The 19,547-nt window shown below is 50.4% G+C and overlaps 1 protein-coding gene across 2 annotated transcripts; it reads left to right on the forward strand.

Moving 5' to 3' along the window:
* The first annotated feature begins 1,919 nt into the window (after window positions 1–1,919).
* GRSF1 (G-rich RNA sequence binding factor 1) lies at window positions 1,920–19,008 on the forward strand. 2 transcript variants are annotated; one of them, XM_043971060.1, is made up of 10 exons: window positions 1,920–2,423; window positions 4,598–4,751; window positions 6,630–6,785; window positions 8,230–8,373; window positions 10,501–10,636; window positions 11,689–11,870; window positions 12,575–12,696; window positions 14,319–14,454; window positions 16,010–16,094; window positions 17,694–19,008. In XM_043971060.1, the coding sequence occupies exons 1-9, from the start codon at window positions 2,076–2,078 to the stop codon at window positions 16,078–16,080; spliced, it is 1,449 nt and encodes a 482-aa protein (XP_043826995.1). In that variant the 5' UTR covers window positions 1,920–2,075; the 3' UTR covers window positions 16,081–16,094; window positions 17,694–19,008. The 2 variants fall into 2 exon arrangements, with proteins under 2 accessions (XP_043826995.1, XP_043826993.1); XM_043971058.1 differs by lacking the exon at window positions 1,920–2,423 and adding an exon at window positions 4,032–4,171.
* Window positions 19,009–19,547: the final 539 nt, after the last annotated feature.

Consider the following 19,547-nt stretch of genomic DNA (forward strand, 5'->3'; position numbering starts at 1 on the left):
GTGAGATAACCTGTGCACAGCATGTTGCAAAATGTGTGTAGTAGGGGGCGGCTAGGTGGTGCAGTGGATAAAACACCGGCCCTGGATTCAGGAGTACCTCAGTTCAAATCCGGCCTCAGACACTTGACATTTACTAGCTGTGTGACCCTGGGCAAGTCACTTAACCCCCATTGCCCCGCAAAAAAAAAAAAAATGTGTGTAGTAATAGGGAGAAAGATGTCTATTTCATTAGGATAGGGAATTCCCAAGTCAGGAAACTCCCTCTACCAATGTAAGTTGACACCTTTTGTACAATTTAAAGTGCTGAAGAGTTTGCTCAGGGAATGGTTCTTACTGGTTTCAAGGCTAAATTTTTCTATCCAAGGTCCCACTATCTTTGATATGATCAACAACAATATGTAAATGTGAGCTATCATTATTCATGCACAAGAGCCCAATTCAGCCACCCCCAAAGGAAATTTTACACAGGGATAGGCTCTTCCAGGAAAATGTGTGATTACCCTAATGTGAAAGATAGCTGTGTTCAGAGAACCAAAACCACATATAACCTAGGCCAGTGTGCCCTATGCTGTGGTTCCTTGTCCCAGTTCTTTTTTTCTCTTACATAATTCTTCACTTCAATCAGTCAATTCACAGATACTTATTAAGTTTCTATTCCGTATTACCCTGGCATTGTGCTATTCCCAGGGAAAACAAGGACAAAGAAGGCAACAATTCCTACTCACAAGCAGTTTGCAGTCTATTAAGGCAGACAAAGGCATATACAGAATAAATAGGAAGAGGATGAGTTAATCGATAAGAATTTATTAAGGGGTCTACTCTGTGGATAAATACAAACATATGCAATGTAGTTAAAACAAGCTAGTTCCAGGACAGAAGTATGGGTTGGGGCAATGAGGAAATGTTTCATTTACTTCCTATTTGCCCCCAATAAAGCTTGAGGTTTGCTCCCTCTTCCCACTGGATATATGTAACTGAACTGGTCCTTTCAGTTTCTTCCTCATGATACTCCATCTTTGCCCTGGCTGATGTCAGTGCCTAGAATTCTTCCTGACCTCAACCTCAAAGAGTCCTCCTCGCTTAAGGTTCACAGCTCAGACACAAGTTTTTGCACTGAAGCCTTTCCTGAGCCCTCCAATTACTACAACTGCCCTTCCTTCCTAAACTATTTTACGTTCACATGTTTAATAAAAGTCATATTCATTCATTCATTCATTCATTTGAATATAAGATCCAACCAGTTAGGCACTGTTTCATTCTGTTTTTGGATCTTACTGGCTCAGCGGAGTGCCTAGCACAGAGTAAGCGCTCAATAAATCCATTTATTAGGATACAAAATCCCTGCAGGTAGGGGCTTTTGTTTCGTTTTTGTGCTTGTACCCTCAGCGCCTAGCACAGTGCTTTGCACACGAGAAACGCCTAACAAATACTTGCTGATGGACTGACTGCCTGCAGAAAAGCAGACTCCCAAAGCTTGTGATTTTCCCTTCCCTCCCCCTAAGCCACCTGCAGGAAAAGGGGAGGCCTGGAAGGTGCGGCCTCTCGAATCCCTGAATCTCATTAGCACACACTGCGGGCTCCGAGCGCCGACCCCTCCCCCGGGGCGGGGCCAAGCCAAGTCTGGCCCGGCGCCGGGGTGGGGCCCGCCGCTCAGCCGCTCGCGCCAGTTTCCCCCGGCCCCGCCCCCGAGGCGGAACCAGGGCGGTCTGTGCTGGCGCGAGAGCGCGCGCGTTGGGCCCGCTGCTCAGTCACCGACGCCAGCTCCTCCAAGGCCCCGCCCCCAGACCGATCTGAGGCGGCGCGAGCGCGCGCGCGTTGGGCCCGCCGCTCAGTCGCTCGCGCCAGCTCCGCCCAGGCCCCGTCCCTCCGTCGTAGGCCGCGCCCCCAGCACGGATCTGGGGCGGGGCCAGGGCGGTCCGCACCAGCGCGCGCGCGCGCTGGGCCCGCCGCTCAGTCGCTCGCGCCAGCTACCCCCAGGCCTCGCAGCGCATGTGCCCGGCGTCCTCTGCCTGGCCCTGGATTCCACTCCCTCGCAGTTTCCGCCGCCCCTAGAGCCCGCGCCGGCCCCGCCGCCCATGGCCGGGACCCGCTGGGTACTCGGGGCCCTGCTCCGAGGCTGCGGTTGCAACTGCAGCAGCTGCCGGCGCACGGGCGCCGCCTGCCTGCCGCTCTACACGGCCGCCGGCGCCTTCCCCGCGGGCGTGTCGGGTCGCCGCCGCCTGCTGCTGCTGCTCGGGGCGGCCGCCGCCGCCGCCCAGACGCGGAGCCTGCAGGCCGGCCGCCTAGTGGGGCCGCCGCCCCCGCCGGCTCCGGCCGCTGGTGCCGTGGCCGCGGCCGCCGCCTCCTTCCAGGCCCTGCGCGGGCCCTTGCTAACCCCCGCCGTCCCCGCCGCCGCGCCTCCGCTAGGCCGCGGCTACGGCAAGGTACGCGGCGCGCGCCGGACTGGGCCGGGGAGGAGGGCAAGGGGGAGCGCCGCGGGCCCGGCGTGGGGGAGGGGGCCGCTCTGCGCGCGCACCCCGCTTGCGGCTCCTCCGCCGCCCTCCGCCCGAGCGCGCCGGGTGGGGGCCGCGTGCCGCCTCCCCCCCTCCCCCGAGCGCGGCGCGCGCCCGGCTGCCCGGCGGGGGGCCGAAGGGGGAGGGGCGCGACGAGCTGGGGCGAAGGTCACGGCTGCCCTTCGCGGTCCGAAGGCCCGTGCGGGTGCCGGACCTGTGAAGGACAATGGGCCTCCCGGAAGCTGCCGGTGCTGCCCATCTCTCCGGGACCGGGGGCGAGGAGGGGGGGCGGCGCAGTCCAGCGGGAGCTTTTTGCTAAATTCCGGGTGCAGCCAGACCCGGGGGAGCCTGTCTCCCTTTTCTGGGACTGTGGGAGGGTCCTAAGGCCTTCCCAGGCCCCTCTGACCCCGACGGGGTTGTTATGCCTTAGGATGTGATGCTGCATCCAGCAAGGGACCCCCGGGCATCCAGCCTGACCCCCTGCTTAGGGACGTGGGGTCCCAGGTAGAGCTGGAAAGGACCCCCCCCCCAGGTAGAGCTGGAAGGGACCCCCGGGCATCCAGCCCGACCCCCCCTGCTTAGGGACCCCCAGGCATCCAGCCTGACCCCCTGCTTAGGGACATGGGGTCCCAGGTAGAGCTGGAAAGGACCCCCCCCCAGGTAGAGCTGGGAGGGACCCCCGGGCATCCAGCCCGACCCCCTGCTTAGGGACGTGGGGTCCCAGGTAGAGCTGGAAAGGACCCCCCCCCCAGGTAGAGCTGGGAGGGACCCCCGGGCATCCAGCCCGACCCCCTGCTTAGGGACGTGGGGTCCCAGGTAGAGCTGGAAAGGACCCCCCCCCCCCAGGTAGAGCTGGGAGGGACCCCCGGGCATCCAGCCCGACCCCCCCTGCTTAGGGACATGGGGTCCCAGGTAGAGCTGGAAGGGACCCCCGGGCATCCAGCCCGACCCCCCCTGCTTAGGGACATGGGGTCCTAGGTAGAGCTGGAAGGGACCCCCGGGCATCCAGCCTGACCCCCTGCTTAGGGACGTTGGGTCCCAGGTAGAGCTGGAGGAACTCCAGGCTCCATCTCCCTCATTTTGCAAGTGAGAAAACAGCCCGGTGATTTGCTAAGATCACACAAGTAAGCTGTTGCAGGAAGGATTTGAACCCAGGTCTTCTGACCCTTGGGCCAGTGTTCTGTAGATCAGGTGCCTCCATGACTGAGCTGCTCCAGGTGACCCAACTTGGGAGTGGGCTTCAAACTTGTGTCCTCCCGATTCCAAACTCTTGGCAGGACCGCCATTCAGTGCCCCAGCTTTTGTAGTTCAGGATAACCCCAGAAGCCCAACAGTGGGGAGGCCCAGGGCCTTTGGAAGAGCTGGGTGCTCACCGGTCAGCCTCCTCTGCCAGGCTTGTGATCACCTGGGTCCGAATCTCCTTGGAACTTTGCCTTTGGGTCTTAGTGGGCGGCCTTCCCCCAGCATGCTATTAATTTTCTGTGAAGTCTCCTGTCCTGGTCACTGGCAGTGTCCTTGAGGTCAAGTTCTCTGGCCTCATTATTTTTGTAGAATGGTCTCGTACTTAGTAAGTGCATATTGTCTGTTCACTGATGGTGAGGCCCTGCTGCCTCCCAGCTCCTTTTACGGACAGATTCCCTGACCATCCCTGGCCTTTTGTACCCTCAAGTCTCCCAAAGGTGAGACATTTCTTGTCTGTGCAGGTGTGGCACATTCTTGCCCCTTCTGTGACTCTTAGTCATATTTCCATTAATTTGATGAAGTGGGGGGGGGGGGGGAAAGGGAGGCAGGCAATCAGGGTTAAGTGACTTCCCCAGGGTCACACAGCTAGTAAATATCTGAGGCTGCATTTGAACTCAGGTCCTTCTGCCTCCAGTGCTGGAACTCTATCCACTGCACCACCTATCAGCCCCAGGAATATGGTAAAGCTCTTTATTCCAAAACAGTCTGGAGTGAAGTTCAGGCCATACGTGACTTGGTATGCAGGGAAGGAGGGATTGGTCTTAATCTGCTGCTACTTTGTTTCTTTGATCTTTGGTTTCCAGAAATGTTCCTATAAAAAGGTTACAGAGAAACCTACTGAACATTTTCCTTTGTCTTTGAAGGACTCTAATACCTATTTGGAAGAACTCCCACAACTCCCTGAATATGACTCGGCTCCATCCAAGTTAGAAGGGGAGGAAGATGATGTCTATCTCATTCGAGCCCAAGGATTGCCGTGGTCCTGCACTGTGGACGATGTGCTGAAATTTTTCTCTGGTATATTTTACACCTGTTTTAAAGACAGTTCTGTTTCATTAGCATCTACATGGAGTTTGTACCAGTAAAAAAACCCCCATAAATCTCAAGCATGTATTGGGACATGCTGTTAAGTACTGACATAGCACAGGGGAAGATGGTGTTCTCTTTAATTACACGCATTTATTAAGAATGATCTTGCGTGCTATTTTAGGGAATTAGGATATGACAGAATGCATTTAATGCTCAAACTACATTACATTGGACACTTGTTAAGCGATAGGACGTTTGGAGCCTCCATAGCTCTCTATACAGTGAGGGCATGAGACAGAACTGCCCGTCTTGGGCTTGTTTCTGTTGGCTCGTTTCAAGAGCTTTTGGTCCCTCCTGGCTGGAGGAACATAATTCAACTTTTTTAAAAACACTTCACAAGATGCTTTTTTGGGTGGTTGTTCAGCAGTATCAACGAAGATATCACTGTCTCTGCTGAAACTTGCAAGCGTCCATTTAGATTTCTGATTGAAGGGTGACAGTTTTTACTGTATTGTCTGATTTTTTTTAGAGTTGGTGTTCAAACACACATGGACATGAACACTCGAATACTCACACACACAATTGAAGAGAGTGGTAAACTAGGCCCAAAAGAATGCTTACTGTGTGGAGAGCATGCCATGAAAATACAAGATAATTGCCAAGTAGCATAAAATCCCTTTAAAACGTCCTGCCTCTAAAGTTTTCTTTTGTGTTCAAATCTCTTCATTAGGACCCTAATTTTTCGTTGTCCTCTTAAGGAGAATGTACTGCTTTTAAGAAGGTGCTTCTTAAAAATACTATGATTTAGGGGGCAGCTCGGTGGTGCAGTGGATAAAGCATTGGTCCTGGATTCAGTAGTACCTGAGTTCAAATCTGGCCTCAAACACTTGACACTCACTGTGTGACCCTGAGCAAGTCACTTAACCCCCATTGCCCCACCAAAAAAAAAACCCCACCTTTGATTTTATTGAGTATATTTAACGCTGACATTCATGTAATTGTACTAATTAAACATAAAGAGCTATTCTAACATAGTTTTTATCTTCAAGTTGCCACTTACAAAAATTTTTTTTAAGCTTTTTGGTTTTGGAGACAGTTGGGGTTAAGTGACTTGCCCAGGGTCACACAGCTTGCAGGTGTCTGGGAGGCTGGATTTGAACTTGGGTCCTCCTGATTCCAGGGCTAGTGCTCTATCCTCTGTGCCACCTAGCTGCCCCACTACAAAAAAATTAGTAGATTTCTGGGTCAGAAAGCAAAGTGTTTTACCTGGCTCTCCCTTCCCCTCCTTTGGAGGTGGTTTGCTCAGGTGTGTCTGCTCACCTTGGCTCATTGAGCTCCTCTGAGACTATGAGCACCCCATGGTTCTTTGTACACCTAATGTGGTGTATGGGGGCAGGATGTCAGTCCTCTGACGTCCTGCTGACCACCTGTGCTGGGGCGGGCAGTCTGGCTTCTTGAAGGCCGTGTCAGTGCAGTGTAATCAGCTCTGCTACAGCCTTCCAGAATCTCGGCGCCTTCACCTTGATGGAGATGGGGTGCTTAATAAAGGTTTGATGTTTATTATTTCATTATTATTTGATGTCCAGCAACTTCGTTTGTCTGAGCACTAGAGGGGCACACTCCCCACCCCCACCCTTGGGCAGAAATGGATTCTCTTGACCACAACAATTAATTAAACTGTTTACTAAAGCCAGGTCTTTGGAGTGTGCACTGTTCATGAGACAGAGGCACTAGGTATTTTGGCTAGAACTCAGTTGGGAGTTAGGAGTGTGCATGAGGGATGGGGGGTAGTTCTAGAGATGAAATGAATGGTAGTTTTGTGTTTGGGTTTTTCTCTTAACTTCTCTTTTTTGGTCTCCGTTTTAGACTGTAGAATCCGAAATGGGGAGCATGGGATACATTTCCTCTTAAATAGAGATGGGAAACGCAGGGGAGATGCCTTGGTTGAACTGGAGTCAGAACAGGACGTAAAGAAGGCCTTGGAGAAACACCACCTGTACATGGGTCAGCGTTATGTAGAAGGTAAGGGGGGTCTGGCTCAGCGGGCCCTTGGATCCTGGGGGGGTCTTCACCAGCCCCTGTGTCAGAGGCCACCAGGACATGCGCGATGGTTACCCAGTGAGGCCCAGAAAGGATCAGTATCTTGCCTGGGCTCACAGAAGGAGCCTTTGGGGCAGGCCCCAGAACCAGTGTCATGGTTCTTTTTCTCCGCTTTTACTGTGATCCAGTAGTTGATGATAAAGGCTGAACAGAACAGGAAAGTTTAGCAGAAACTCATAAGAGGACTTATTCTAAATAAACCATTCATTAAAAAAATTTTTTTTTTGGTGAGGCAATTGGGGTTAAGTGACTTGCCCAGGGTCACATAGCTAGTAAGTGTCTGAGGCTGGATTTGAACTCGGGTCCTCCTGACTCCAGGGCCGTTGCTCTATCCACTGCGCCACCTAGCTGCCCCATAACCTTTGATTTTTAATATAGTTATGATGGCTTAACCACTAATTTATTTTGCGGGTCATTTCAGACCAGACCTATAATTGCATTGGTAGAAGGGGACAATCCCTGGTGAGGGAGTTTCCTTCAGGGCGTGTTGGCATCTGCTCTGCTCCTTATTAGAGCTTGTGCCAGGACTTGCCCAGGGTCACATAGTTAGCCTGTATTGGAAGTGGGCCTTGAACCCAGGTATTTCTGACTCTGAAGCTGGCTGTCCTCTAAGCCATTTCTTTTTCCCTTTCATGATGACTTTGGTTTGCTTTCTTGATGCCTTTAGCTTTGTAAAACACTGAGGCTTGAAAATTTTGGAATGTCACCCAAAATATTTCCTTCCCTCTGTTTATTATAGGTGTTTCTAAACACTATTTTGTTTTGGTGGGTTTTTTTTAAGCCCTCTTTGGAATTTTGGGTCAGTCTTAGAGGAGAAATTAACTTGTCATAAGAGTATTTTATTATTTTCCAGTTACACGTAAAGATAGTTTTCAACATTTGTTTTCATAGGATTTTTAGTTCCAAATTTTTCTCCCCCCCCCCCCCAAGACAGAAAGCAATCTGATAGAGGTTATATAGGTACAATTGCATCAAATTTTTTTTTTGAAAGTATCTTGGGGGGGGAGCAATGAGGGCTAAGTGACTTGCCCAGGGTCACACAGCTAGTAAGTGTCAAGTGTCTGAGGCCGGATTCGAACTCAGTCCTCCTGAATCAGGACCGGTGCTTTATCCAGTGCGCCCCCTAGCAGCCCCCTGAGAAATTAACTTGTAAGAGACAAATATTCCTGTCTTGACGACTGTTGAGTTTTGGTTTAGTCTGCTTCTTGAAACTTTAAAGGTGGGTGGATGCCTCTGAATTCCAGAGTAGTGGGAGTTTAGGGGCTGTTTTGGAGTTCTCCGGTGACCTGCTGAGCGCAGACTCAGTGTCCTCTTGCTTTGTAGCTGGTAAATGTTTCTGTGTCTCCTGTTGTTGTTTCCTCTGTAGTTTATGAAATAAACAATGAAGATGTGGACGCCTTAATGAAGAGCCTGCAGGCCAAGTCAAGCCCTGTGGTAAACGACGGAGTGGTGCGTTTGCGAGGACTCCCTTACAGCTGCAGCGAGAAGGACATTGTGGATTTCTTTGCAGGTGCCTGGCGTCCTCACCTTGTGTCTGGGCCCTTGTCTTGCTCCTCACCACCTGCTTTCCCCCTTGGCACTCAGCTGGGCCTTTTTCTAGATGAATAGCTTGTTTTCATGAGGGGAAGTAATTGCTGGGACCGCAGTTGCTTTTGGAATGGTAGCCAGTGTTGTTTTCCTTTGGAATGACTACTTCTCATAAAGCTGTTTGTTTTTCAGTCCCCATTAAGACTTTTCATTCTCTTTGTCCCGCCCCCCCCCCCCCCAATAAAAGCCCTCTTTAACAAAAAAGCACAGTCACACAAAATAACCATACGCCAGCTGTGCCTAAAGTGTGTCTCTAGTCCATGACCCCTCTACCAGAGCTGAAGACATGGTTAGTCAGTGGATCAGGTGTCATCATCAGCTCTTCCAGAGCGGTTTTCCTTTACGCTGCTCTCGTTCTTGGTTCTGGTTCTGCTCAGTTTGCTCTGCATTCATTCATCCTAGTCCTCCTGGGCTTCTTTGGATCGGTCTGTGGCACAGTAACGGACCTCGGTTTGTCCAGCCGTTCCCTGATCGATGGGCCACTGTGTTCTTAGCTTTTGGCTGTAGTGAGAAGTCCTGCTCTAGAGTCTTGGGAACCCAGGGGCCCTCTGTCGATTTGCTCTCTTTGGGTTGTTTGCTTGTTAGGGACATTCCTGGGCCAGAGGGTTTGGCACAGCTTTCCGGGATGGCCAGACAGATTTGCAGCTTTCCTTGTAGTGTTAGGGTGCCTGTCCTCCCACAGTGTCATCCATTGTCATTTCCCTTTTTGGTCCTCTTGGTCAGTTCTCATGGGTGGATAGTGGGGCCTCCTCCTTGTAATTCATGCAGCAGCGTTGTTTCCTGTGGGGGTGGTTTTTCAGTTTGCTTCAATTAGGGTGGAAAGTTTGCTCACCCAAATTCTCATTCACATTTTCACAGGGGTTCTTCCCATTGCTTTAAAACTACTAATAATATGCCACTAAAAATCTTACTTGTTACATTGAGACAGCAGGAGATCTCAGGAGGCACTGGAGAAATGAGTTCCAAAGGTCCATGTAGCACTTGTTAATCTTTAACTACATTTTCTAGAGGAAGTCTGATAGGAAAAGTCGTGATTTGAGAGTGGCCTGTGTTAGGCAGGGAAGGGCTGAGAACACGTGGTGCCTAGCTGTACCTGACATTTTGTAATGCGGCAGGGGCTTGCTCTGTTTTATTTTTACCTTGTGTTTACTCAAGTATTGGGGTTTTGTTGGTTTTGGTATAATATTTCACCCCTCTATTTCCCATGTAAGTCTCCCTTACTCGGTTATCTTGGATTGGGACAGCTGCTGGGTCTCCCTGGCTGTTAACTTGACGGGGGAGAGAGAATGCATAGATAGCATGGAGAGGTGGGAGGGCTTTGAAGTTGGTGAGTCCAGTTTCCTCATTCTAAAAACGCAGGCAAACTCAAGGTTGCAGAGCCATGAGGTGTCAGGCCTAGGGATCAAAGAACAGGTCTTGTGACTCAAGGTCTGAGTTTCCCTGCAGGCCATGCTGGGGGGGGGGGGCCGAGCCCGTAGCCGGTCTGCTTTTAGTTTAAATGATTACTCTTTAGTTATTGCCAAGTGACTCCATAAGCATTTCCACTTAGACTGAACAGGAAAAGGGATTGTACCCACATGAAGCCGTGAGTCTGTCAGGCACAGGCTGATTTTTTTTTAATTCGGCACTTTGGATTCACAGCCATCCTGTCTGTCCTTGTCTCTTTCTAATCTCCCCGTTTTCTTCTGTGCATCCTTTGAAATGCTGTCATGACCCTTTGCTCTTCTTTTTCCTTATTTTGGATGTTGCTGTTGCTTGTCATTCTTCCTCCACTAAAAAAAAATTCTGTAACAAGCGAGCAGAGCCAAGCAAAACTTCTCCCCTTGTGGCAGAAAAGTGGCTGCCCAGCTTATCCAAGTCCCTCCCATAATGATGTCGTGTCCCATTATGGAGGGGTACACATCAGGGGCTTAATAAAGTGTTCATTGAGTGGGCAGATCATTCAGGTCCACAGCTAAAGGCAGTAGTGAGAAGCAAAGTGACTTAGGCTAATTTTTTCCACATAAGTGTGACTTGGGGCAATAGATTGGAATTATTTCTTGGTTCTCAGGTCTGAATATAGTGGACATAACATTCGTCATGGACCACCGAGGGAGAAGGAAAACAGGGGAAGCCTACGTGCAGTTTGAGGAACCAGACATGGCCAACCAAGCTCTGCTGAAACACAAGGAGGAAATTGGGAACCGGTGAGTGAGTGGGGTCACGACCAGTGGGGAGGAGGCCATCCTTCTGTCTTTCCCCAGGACAAGGGCTGGGCTGGCCCCAGACCCTTCCAGGTTTGTTGTTTGTGCCAGTCGGGGAAGCCAGACCGGCTCCGGACAGGTGGGTGGGCAGTGGCTGCGCCTGGGCTGGGGGGAGAGAGGAGGAGCTTATTGGGGCTCAAAGGGTGGTCTCTGCTGGACCTCCACTGAACTGTATTTAAAGAGCTCTTAGAGGGCTGCATTGGGCGGATTCTTCTATTTAATAAACACCTGGGGTTGATTCAGAGGAAGAAAAGGGAACCTCAGGTGTCCAGCCTCCCCAGCTGCTCTGCCGCCTCCTCTCTTCTCTCTCCACGCTGCCCCGCACTGGCCACAGATGCGATCCACCCGCCCACCGGCGCAGCACCCCCCAACCAGCTGTCCACGCACCACCGTGGGGCCTGTCGGGGGCAGGTTGTGTGGCCAGCTCTTGGTCTTCAGTAACATTCAGGCCCCGCTGATGAGATCGTCAGGTTTGGCTGATTCTTTTATTCTTGCTTGTGTTTATGGGGAGTGTTGTCTCAGAAGTCTTTGTGCCTTCACAGCACCAGGACTTCTGGGACACACACCTCTTAAGTAGAATCAAGCAAGAGAGCAAAGAAAAAGGACCTCCCTGTGTCCCCTTCCCAAAGATGTCATCGGGTGTCTACCGGTGTGGTACATGTCTACGTACATACGTGGTGTGTGTATGGTCTTACGCAGGATGTAGATGTGCATTGTAGTATGTGTGTATGTTCATGTGTGGGGTTTACGTACATGCATATGTATAGCCAAGGGTGTCCCAGAAGTCTCAGTTCAGTCTTACTCTACTACAGCCCAAAGCCGCATCCGCTTCGGGGCTGCCAGACTTGACGTGCTGGGGGCTCTGGTCCTGCTGACCTTGCTTGGGGCAGGTCTTTGCCCGTTCTCTGGTGTTCCTCGTCTTCACCCCTCTTGTAGCACCAGGTTCCCCGTGCAGCATATTGAAGTGTACCTGTTTCTGTGGACTTTTGAATCAGGTACATAGAAATCTTCCCGAGCAGAAGGAACGAAGTCCGAACACACGTCGGGTCTCACAAAGGAAAGAAAGCAGCGCCTTCTACAGCCAAGTATGGGATCGAACCAGAACTGAACTTTGAGGAGCACGAAGCGAGTGAGGAGCTGCGGCCGATCACCGCCTTTGAAAACGAGAAGGAAGTGGGTGGGTCTCCACAGCCACACGTGGCTGGGACAAGTTTGTTGCTCATATGCACCTGTGTGCTTTGGTGCTTGGGGGGGGGGGGGTGTTGAAGAGGTTCCCCAACCCTTTGCAGCCTTGGGCTGTTGGCCACCCAGAAGCCCAGGGAAAGTAGTGGACTGATGGTTAGAGCCTTGCCTATGGGCCCAAAGGAGTCTTTCACGGTCTCTTTAGGAGTGAGTATCCCCACTCTCTTGCTGACGAGAGAAGTGCTTAATGACCACTTCACGTCTGACTCTTTCTATCGTCTGTGAGCCAGAAAGAGTTGCCCGGCATTGTCTCTCCTCAGAGCCATCGGCCCTGTTCCCTGTTGTCGACAGTCCCGGAAAGGTGACCCCCAAATGGCGGGCATGTGCCGAGTTCATTGACTCAGCCCGGGAAGGCCTCAAGAAGGTGGTTGAGCCTGACCCGTTCTGGGGGGGCTGTGGCACATCGAGGTGGCCCATGTTTCCTTCTCTCCTCCCCAGTGTCCCTCATCTGCTCATGCGCATAGTGTTTGGGGTTTTTATGGGAAGTCTCCATCCTGGGGCTCCTCTGGCTTTAGGGCTGCGGCCCTGGGATGCTTGGACCTACAGACGCCCAGTTTGGGGTTTATTTTGAAGGGGGGTGGGTGGGCATTGCTGATGTTCATAAGTCCTGACACTGCTCTGGGGGTTTGTCTCCCCCAGAATTACCCAAGGAGGCACCCGAGAAGACTCCCGAGGCTGCTGATTTTGGAACCCCGCCTTCCCAGCATTTTGTTCACATGCGAGGACTACCTTTCCAGGCCAACGCCCAAGACATTATAAATGTATGTGGCAGTAAGCCCTCGTCAGGCCTTCACAGGCGGGAGCGGCAGTGCTTGCTGGGACCTCTGGGCGCGTGTCCTGAAGGACCTGGGGTGGGATGTTGTTTAGTTTTCTCTAGTTGGGAAGTAGGTTTGCCTAGGAGCGGGGGGTGGGGGGGGGTGGGGGGTGCTTTTTCCCCAGGCATTTGTGTTGTCTTTACTGGGGGAGGGGGAGGGGTTGAAGATAAGGAAGACCATGGGGGATCTTTGAACCTTAAGGGAAGTGGAATGACGGAAGGAGAGAGGAAAAGGAGCAGAGGGCCACAGACCAAAGCCTCATGGGATCAGGGCCTGGAGGGGACCCACAGGGCATCTGGAGGGCGAGGAATGAGGGGAAGGCTGGCCTTTGGGGAGAAAGAGGCCACCCCTGGCCTGGGTCCCGGCCGTTTCAGGAGGGTGGGTGGGGATCAAAGCCAGGCCTGGGGCCAGATCGAGCTGAGGTGGTAACGTCCAGGTCAGGGATGTTGGGCACAGGGGGCGGGAGGGTCATGCGTAGGAGTCTAGTAAGACCCAAGCAGGACAAGTGGAGGTGGAGACAGGGACAAGAAGTGACTGTGAGGCTCAGACAAGGATGTGGGGAGAAGAAGAAGCCAGCTTTGACGTGGTGCTTTATAATACCTTCTTTGACCCTCAGAACCACCTCAAGAGCTGGGGCCCAGTCTTGTCCCCGTCGTACAGATGAGCAAACTGAGGCAGCAGGTTAACAGGGAACGCCCGGGGTCGTGTAGCTGGATTTGAACTCAGGTCTTCCTGATTCTAGGCGTGTTGTTCTCTGCACTGCAAGTGATGGGGAGGTCCAAAGCGTGACTACAGCCTGGGTTGTGTCTGTCGCTGTTTGCACTGGGTTCTCCTTTTATGGCTGCTGAAGAGTCGGGCATCATGAGTGGGTTGTGGTCGTCCCCACCGCACCTGAGCCCTGGAGTTTTTCTAGTCAAACCCTCACGTTTCCTTTTCATGGCTGAAGAGACCGGCCGGAGAGGCTGAGGCGATGGACCGTTGTTAGGAAGAAAGCTAGGGGCAGCTGGGGGGCGCAGTGGATGGAGCACTGGCCTTGGATTCAGGAGGACCTGAGTTCAAATCCAGCCTCAGACACTTGACACTAGCTGTGTGACCCTGGGCAAGTCACTGAACCCCAATTGCCTCACCGAAAAAAAAATGTATACAAGGAAGAAGGCTAGTTGATAGCACAGTCCTGTGGATGCTCTCTCCACATGCTGTCCTTCCCCTTCCACCCTGGCCTTTTAGACAAAGAAAACGGAAATCGTGTTCATTTGGTGCGTGTTGTCATTGTTTGGCAGGCCTGTGTGTGGGTGCGTGTTTGCTCCAGGGTCCTGCTTTCTGCTTGTAGTTAGGGAGGGCGGGGGACGCCTTCCTCACTGTTTAACTTGAGGTGGAGGACAGCCTCGAATTTGGGCTTCGAGCACAGGGGCAGGAACGGTGGTGGGCGAGATACTACATGTTAGAAAGAGGAGCGAGTGAGCTAGAAGTAGAATGCGTGGACAGGAGTCACAGGGCCGGCAGGACGGCCGATGGATGCTGGGTGGGTGCACGCCAGCCCTTTGGTGTCCCTTGTCTTTTCCATGCAGTTTTTTGCTCCGCTGAAGCCTGTTAGGATCACCATGGAATACAGCTCCAGCGGGAAGGCCACGGGTGAAGCCGACGTGCACTTCGAGAGCCACGAGGACGCCGTGGCAGCGATGGGCAAGGATCGGTCCCACGTGCGTAAGTGGTGTTCCTGCATGCGCCGCTGGAAAGGGCTGGGCTGCTCAGTGCCTTAGGAGAGGCCCCAGGTTCTTGTTTAGAAAACTGTGCCCTGGGTGATGTGGCACGGAGTGGGTTGTGTTTTCAGAAGCTTCACTTAATGCCTTGGCATACTGCTGTTCAGAATCTTACCCTCAGCTGGTGGAAGGTTTTCTAGCTCTGGAGCTTTACTTCCATTTCTGTGTTGTTGAAAATCTCTGCTTCTTTTATGTCACCGTCATGTCAAAGCAGACCACCCTCCCCAGGCGTCATTCCTGGTTAACAAAGAGCCGTCCCCCCGCTGTGCTAGCGGCGGGTTGTCTGCTTTGTTGGAAGTGGGCCTCACTGTGCCCACGCACAGTGGGAAGGGAAGGAGAGGTCTCCTTGGCTCTCCCACCCAGCCAGGCTTAGTCACCATGCCCATATCCGGTGCTTCCTTTGAAGTCACTGTGGTCACCACTTCCCTGACTGCCTCAGTCTTACCTGTGCTTTCTCGCTGGGCCTAGCAGTGCTGTGTTAGGGTCATGTGTGACATATGTGGACGTGTGTTTTAGCCATTCCCCAGTCTACTTTGTTCTTAGCCCTTTGCTACCCAAAATATTTGGGGGCCTTCTTATCTTTGACCTCCTTGGCATGTATACTGTTTGTGTTATAGATAGGTAGGTATATACTAGGTAATAGGATACGGAAAGTATAGTCATGTTTCATTGTAATTGCTGATAACTTTCCAGATTGGTTGGACTATTTCTGCAGCCCCTCTAATACCATTAACATTTTTGGTAATCTTTGTTAGTCTGCTGAGCGTAGGGTGAAAACAGTTGTTCTGATTTTTATTTCTTTTATTAGAGATTTGGGGTCCTCTTTCACATGGGTAATGGTTCATTCTTTTGAGAACTGTTTGCTCATTTGCTTTTGACCACACTCAACCACTGAGGGGCTGCCTTTAAAGATTTGTTTTGGAACCTAATGGCAGGTGTTCAGATGTCCTTGACGTGAGAGAGTGCTTTAAGACTACAAAGTCATTACCGGATTGGAAAGAATTTCACATACTGTGGTGGTTTTTGACAATACTTTTTTGCATCAGAAAGTTTTCATATTTAATTCTTCACTTTATAAACTTACTAGGTAGACCTTACTGGAGAAGAAAATATTATCATCTGTATTTGTTTGATGAATAAGCCCAGTGGGGCATTATATTGGGTTGCAAAAAGGCTTCTGGGCACATTCACATATGTTAAGTATAGATAGAACAAAGCTGGCTGTTATTAATAGAAATATTTGGTGCTGAGAAGCTAAGGAACAATCACTAACCTCAAGGAGCTGACATTGTATTTAGGGGACGGTGATAAATAAGCTTATAAATATACCCAGAATTAAGTACAATGTATTTCTCGTTCAGGCTTCTTAAAAAGGAAAAAAAATGGAGACAAATTTTAGGAAGGCCTGGGTTGGTGGCTGAGCAGTGGGAGACCCTCACTTATTTGTCTTCCCCTTTTAATCAGTGCTTTATTCTTCTTGTTTTTTGGGTGCTCTTCAGAGCACAGGTATATTGAGCTGTTCCTGAATTCTTGTCCAAAAGGAAAATCGAATTTCCAGGAGCATCATTGAATCCATATAACAAGGTAAATTTAAGATCATCTTGTGTGAGAGTATTTCTTTTTGGTAACATAATCATGACTTGGGAGAGTCCATAAATTTGCAACGAGGTAAAAAGTGTCCTCCTTGATGAGCTGGGAACACCCACCATTGAGAATCAGATCTGGGAGGCATGCTGTTAGGGCAGAACCACATTAGAACACTTTCACAAATGGTTTATTAATGGAAAGAATTCATTGTTATTTGAGGTTTTTATGACCCCATCTTTTGGCTAGAATTTTTTTTTTAAAACCTTGGTGTGCACTGGCCTCTGGGGCTCCGCAAACCGCACAGTGCTCCACCCACTGGTTGTAGCCGTCGCCAGGGTGCTGGCACTTCCCGTCATCACTACTCCCCGATGCCTACATGGGCTTGGCAAAATGATAATGATTGGAAGCCTACTGAGGGCAGTCATGTGACTGTCAGAGCGGCCATCCCATTGGCTGGGGGGCTGCTGGGGTTTGCTGGGAGTGGGGAGGAGAATTCGCCATTCTAGCTGGAAGCTGGAAGGCGACAGGAGCGCTGCTGTGTATTCTCAGCTGATTCCTGGGCAGTGGTATTTTTCAGGTTGTATAATTTCCCTTTCCCCATTTTATTTCCTTTCCCTTGATCCTGTTTGTGTTTTTTTGTTTGTTTGTTTGTTTTGGTGAGGCATTTGGGGTTAAGTGGCTTGCCCAGAGTCACACAGCTAGTAAGTGTTAAGTGTCTGAGGCTGGATTTGAACTCAGGTCCTTCTGAATCCAGGGCCGGTGCTCTGTGCACTGTGCCACCTAGCTGCGTGGCTCCCCCCCTCCCCTTTTTTTTTTCTTAAGTTCGTTCTTGTTAAAATAAATCTTGTTCTGTTTTGAGGGAGGCTGCCGGTCTCCTTCCTTGCCCCAATATTGCAACGAGCTGCTTAGCTAACACTCCCCAATTAAAAATTGGTCCCCACATTACCAAACATTGTTGTGGGGGGTTTGGTTATATACTACATTAACAGTGTGGCTGCAAAATGAATTTTGTCTTGGCAGCCTTGTCATGTTTATGTCATGTCTGTGGATGGATTTGTGATCTCTGTAGTGTGAATGTTTCCCTCACAGATGGAGATTGCAACCATTTTTACCTCTGTGATTCTCATCCATAGTCTTCTATAAAGGATCCATCCCCAACGTTTAGGAAAATGTTGGGCAGAAAAGCCATGTCTCAGGAACTCAGGGAGAGATGGTGGGCAAGTGAAGAAGAACCACAAGTTGGCAGGGCAGGAGTGTCTTCTCAGGCTCCATTGGGACCACCATGGGAGGCTGCGGGGTGTGGTGTGGTGTGGTGCTTGACCACTTCAGGTATAGTCAGTGTTGTGGCCAAGTCTGGGGCGCAAGAGATTTTTGGTCTTGAGATCTATCGAATCTCTTTTTCTCCAAAATTGTATTTTAAGTTGAAGCCTCCCTTTTGGTATTGCTTGCTATGACAGGCTTACGTTTTTGTTAGTATGTGGCAGCTCTTGGAGGGAGGTGCACTGCCCAGTTTTCAGTTTATTAAGTTTTAAGCAGTTTGTTTGCTCCTCAATATGGTCAAGGTACAACGTGTTTTTCTTCTGGTTTTATTTTCAGGATGAAGCAAGAAGCATTTCATTTGCACACCTGTCTCGGACATGGAATCCAGAGTTTTATCAGCAGCTTTGTCTAGGACAACTTTTTGGGTTTTTGGGTTTAATAGCTTTGAAGAAAAATTCCATAGCTGACTGTTTAGGGAAGAGAAGATTCAGTTTGGGATTATGAAATAAACCTCACATTTAAATTTTTGTTTATTACACGTCTAGGATCTGAAAATCTGATCTGTTTTATACGCCCACACAGCTCGATGGGGAGAGAGAACGTAGCTCCACTCCTCTCCATTCTTCTTCAGTTAACCTTGTTTCTATAACTTAGACAAAGGAGAACCCTCACGCAAAGCTCCTGTTTTTGAAGGCGGTGGTCGTAGCAGAGCACTGACTGCAGCCAGACGCTCCCCAAAGCAGGGAATGGGTTCTGAACTTGGGGGAGCCAGGGAGGTCTTTCGGCTTGCTAGAAGCAGCACGGAGGGTGGCCGCCCAAACTGAAGATGTACCTGGTTGTTAGTGGAGGCTGTTTTTTTAATATAAATGTTGTGGTCCCTTAAGCCTTATGATATCTAACATTGGTGCCTGGTGAATTTACAATGGTAATTAAGCAGTGCTATAGATTAAGGGAATCTCAGCTTCATCTTAAAGGTGCCTGAACTTTAAAAACGCACACCCCATGTGGGTTTAGTTTTGAACCAAGTAAAGCAAACAGAGCTCGTAAGTCCAGACTGTGGAGGACAGTGACTTCAGGTGATAGCCAAGCAGGCTGGCCCTCTGTTTGTCTGCTGTCAGCCAGGCAGTACCTCCTGGGCAAGACATGCTTTTGTCGTTCCCTCCCGTCCGTCCGTCCTTCCCTCCGCAGGCACAGGTGCATGCATGCGGTCACAAAATGAGAGGTGCGGCGGTGGCTCCCTTGCGTGAAGTGTGGAAGGGTTGGTAGACAAAGCTGCCCTCTTCTCACACTGGCAGTATTTTCTGGTTTACTGTTTTAAGTAGCTCCTTCGCTTAACCATTCAAAATAGCCGCAGACCCCAAAGTTTTGTGCTTCACCTAAGCTGATGTGCACCTGTCCAGGTGAATCCAAGTGCTGTGTACTTTCCCCTCTCCCTGGCTGCGCCTCTTGTCAGGATGCAGTCATGTAGTTTACCAGGACGTGCAGTCACATGTCTGGAAACGAATTACCCCAGGACTGTGGAGATGGTGTCTGGGAGAGGGGAATCTGTCTTCTCTCACATAATACGTTACCATATGTAATTACCAGCTAAAAATAGCAAATCACTGTACTGTAAAGGTAGTCAATAAATGAAGGCTTATTTCAGGCTGAAGAGTATTTATTCGTGGTGTCTGTGTAGATGCGTTTTGATTTGCGTTTAGCAGCTGAAGAAATAAATGGATGCCCCCTCCCCTCATCAGACACCTTGCTTGTGGTCGCTGTTCCTGGGTGCTCATTACTAAGTGGCATTCATTTTGGAGCTTATGCCCAGAAATGTAGCATGAGTGACTTGTGCTACACCACAAACACGACCCTTACTCAACCTTCCATGCAAAGTCCTGTTTCTGGGGAAGGGATAAGTCAGATTTTCTGAGGTATAGCAAACTGCTGTTTTTCCAAGTGAAGCGGGTAACCTGCTAAGGAGCTTCCTTCACCCCAAGCGGCTGAGTTCTTGAGTTAGAATGTGATGGGAAGAACGTGCTTACCCCACCTTTGGGCAATCCCCATAGCATCTGGTCAAGAATGGGGATTTGGCTACAAATGCCCAGTCATTTGGGGAGCCAATGAGTGTAAGTAGTGGATCTGCTGCACCATTCAACCTTAGAATAATGTAAAATATGGTAACTGGCCCCAGCCCAATGGAAATATACA

Source organism: Dromiciops gliroides, chromosome 6 (genome assembly GCF_019393635.1).
Source record: "Dromiciops gliroides isolate mDroGli1 chromosome 6, mDroGli1.pri, whole genome shotgun sequence".
NCBI classification, from domain to species: Eukaryota; Metazoa; Chordata; class Mammalia; order Microbiotheria; family Microbiotheriidae; genus Dromiciops; species Dromiciops gliroides.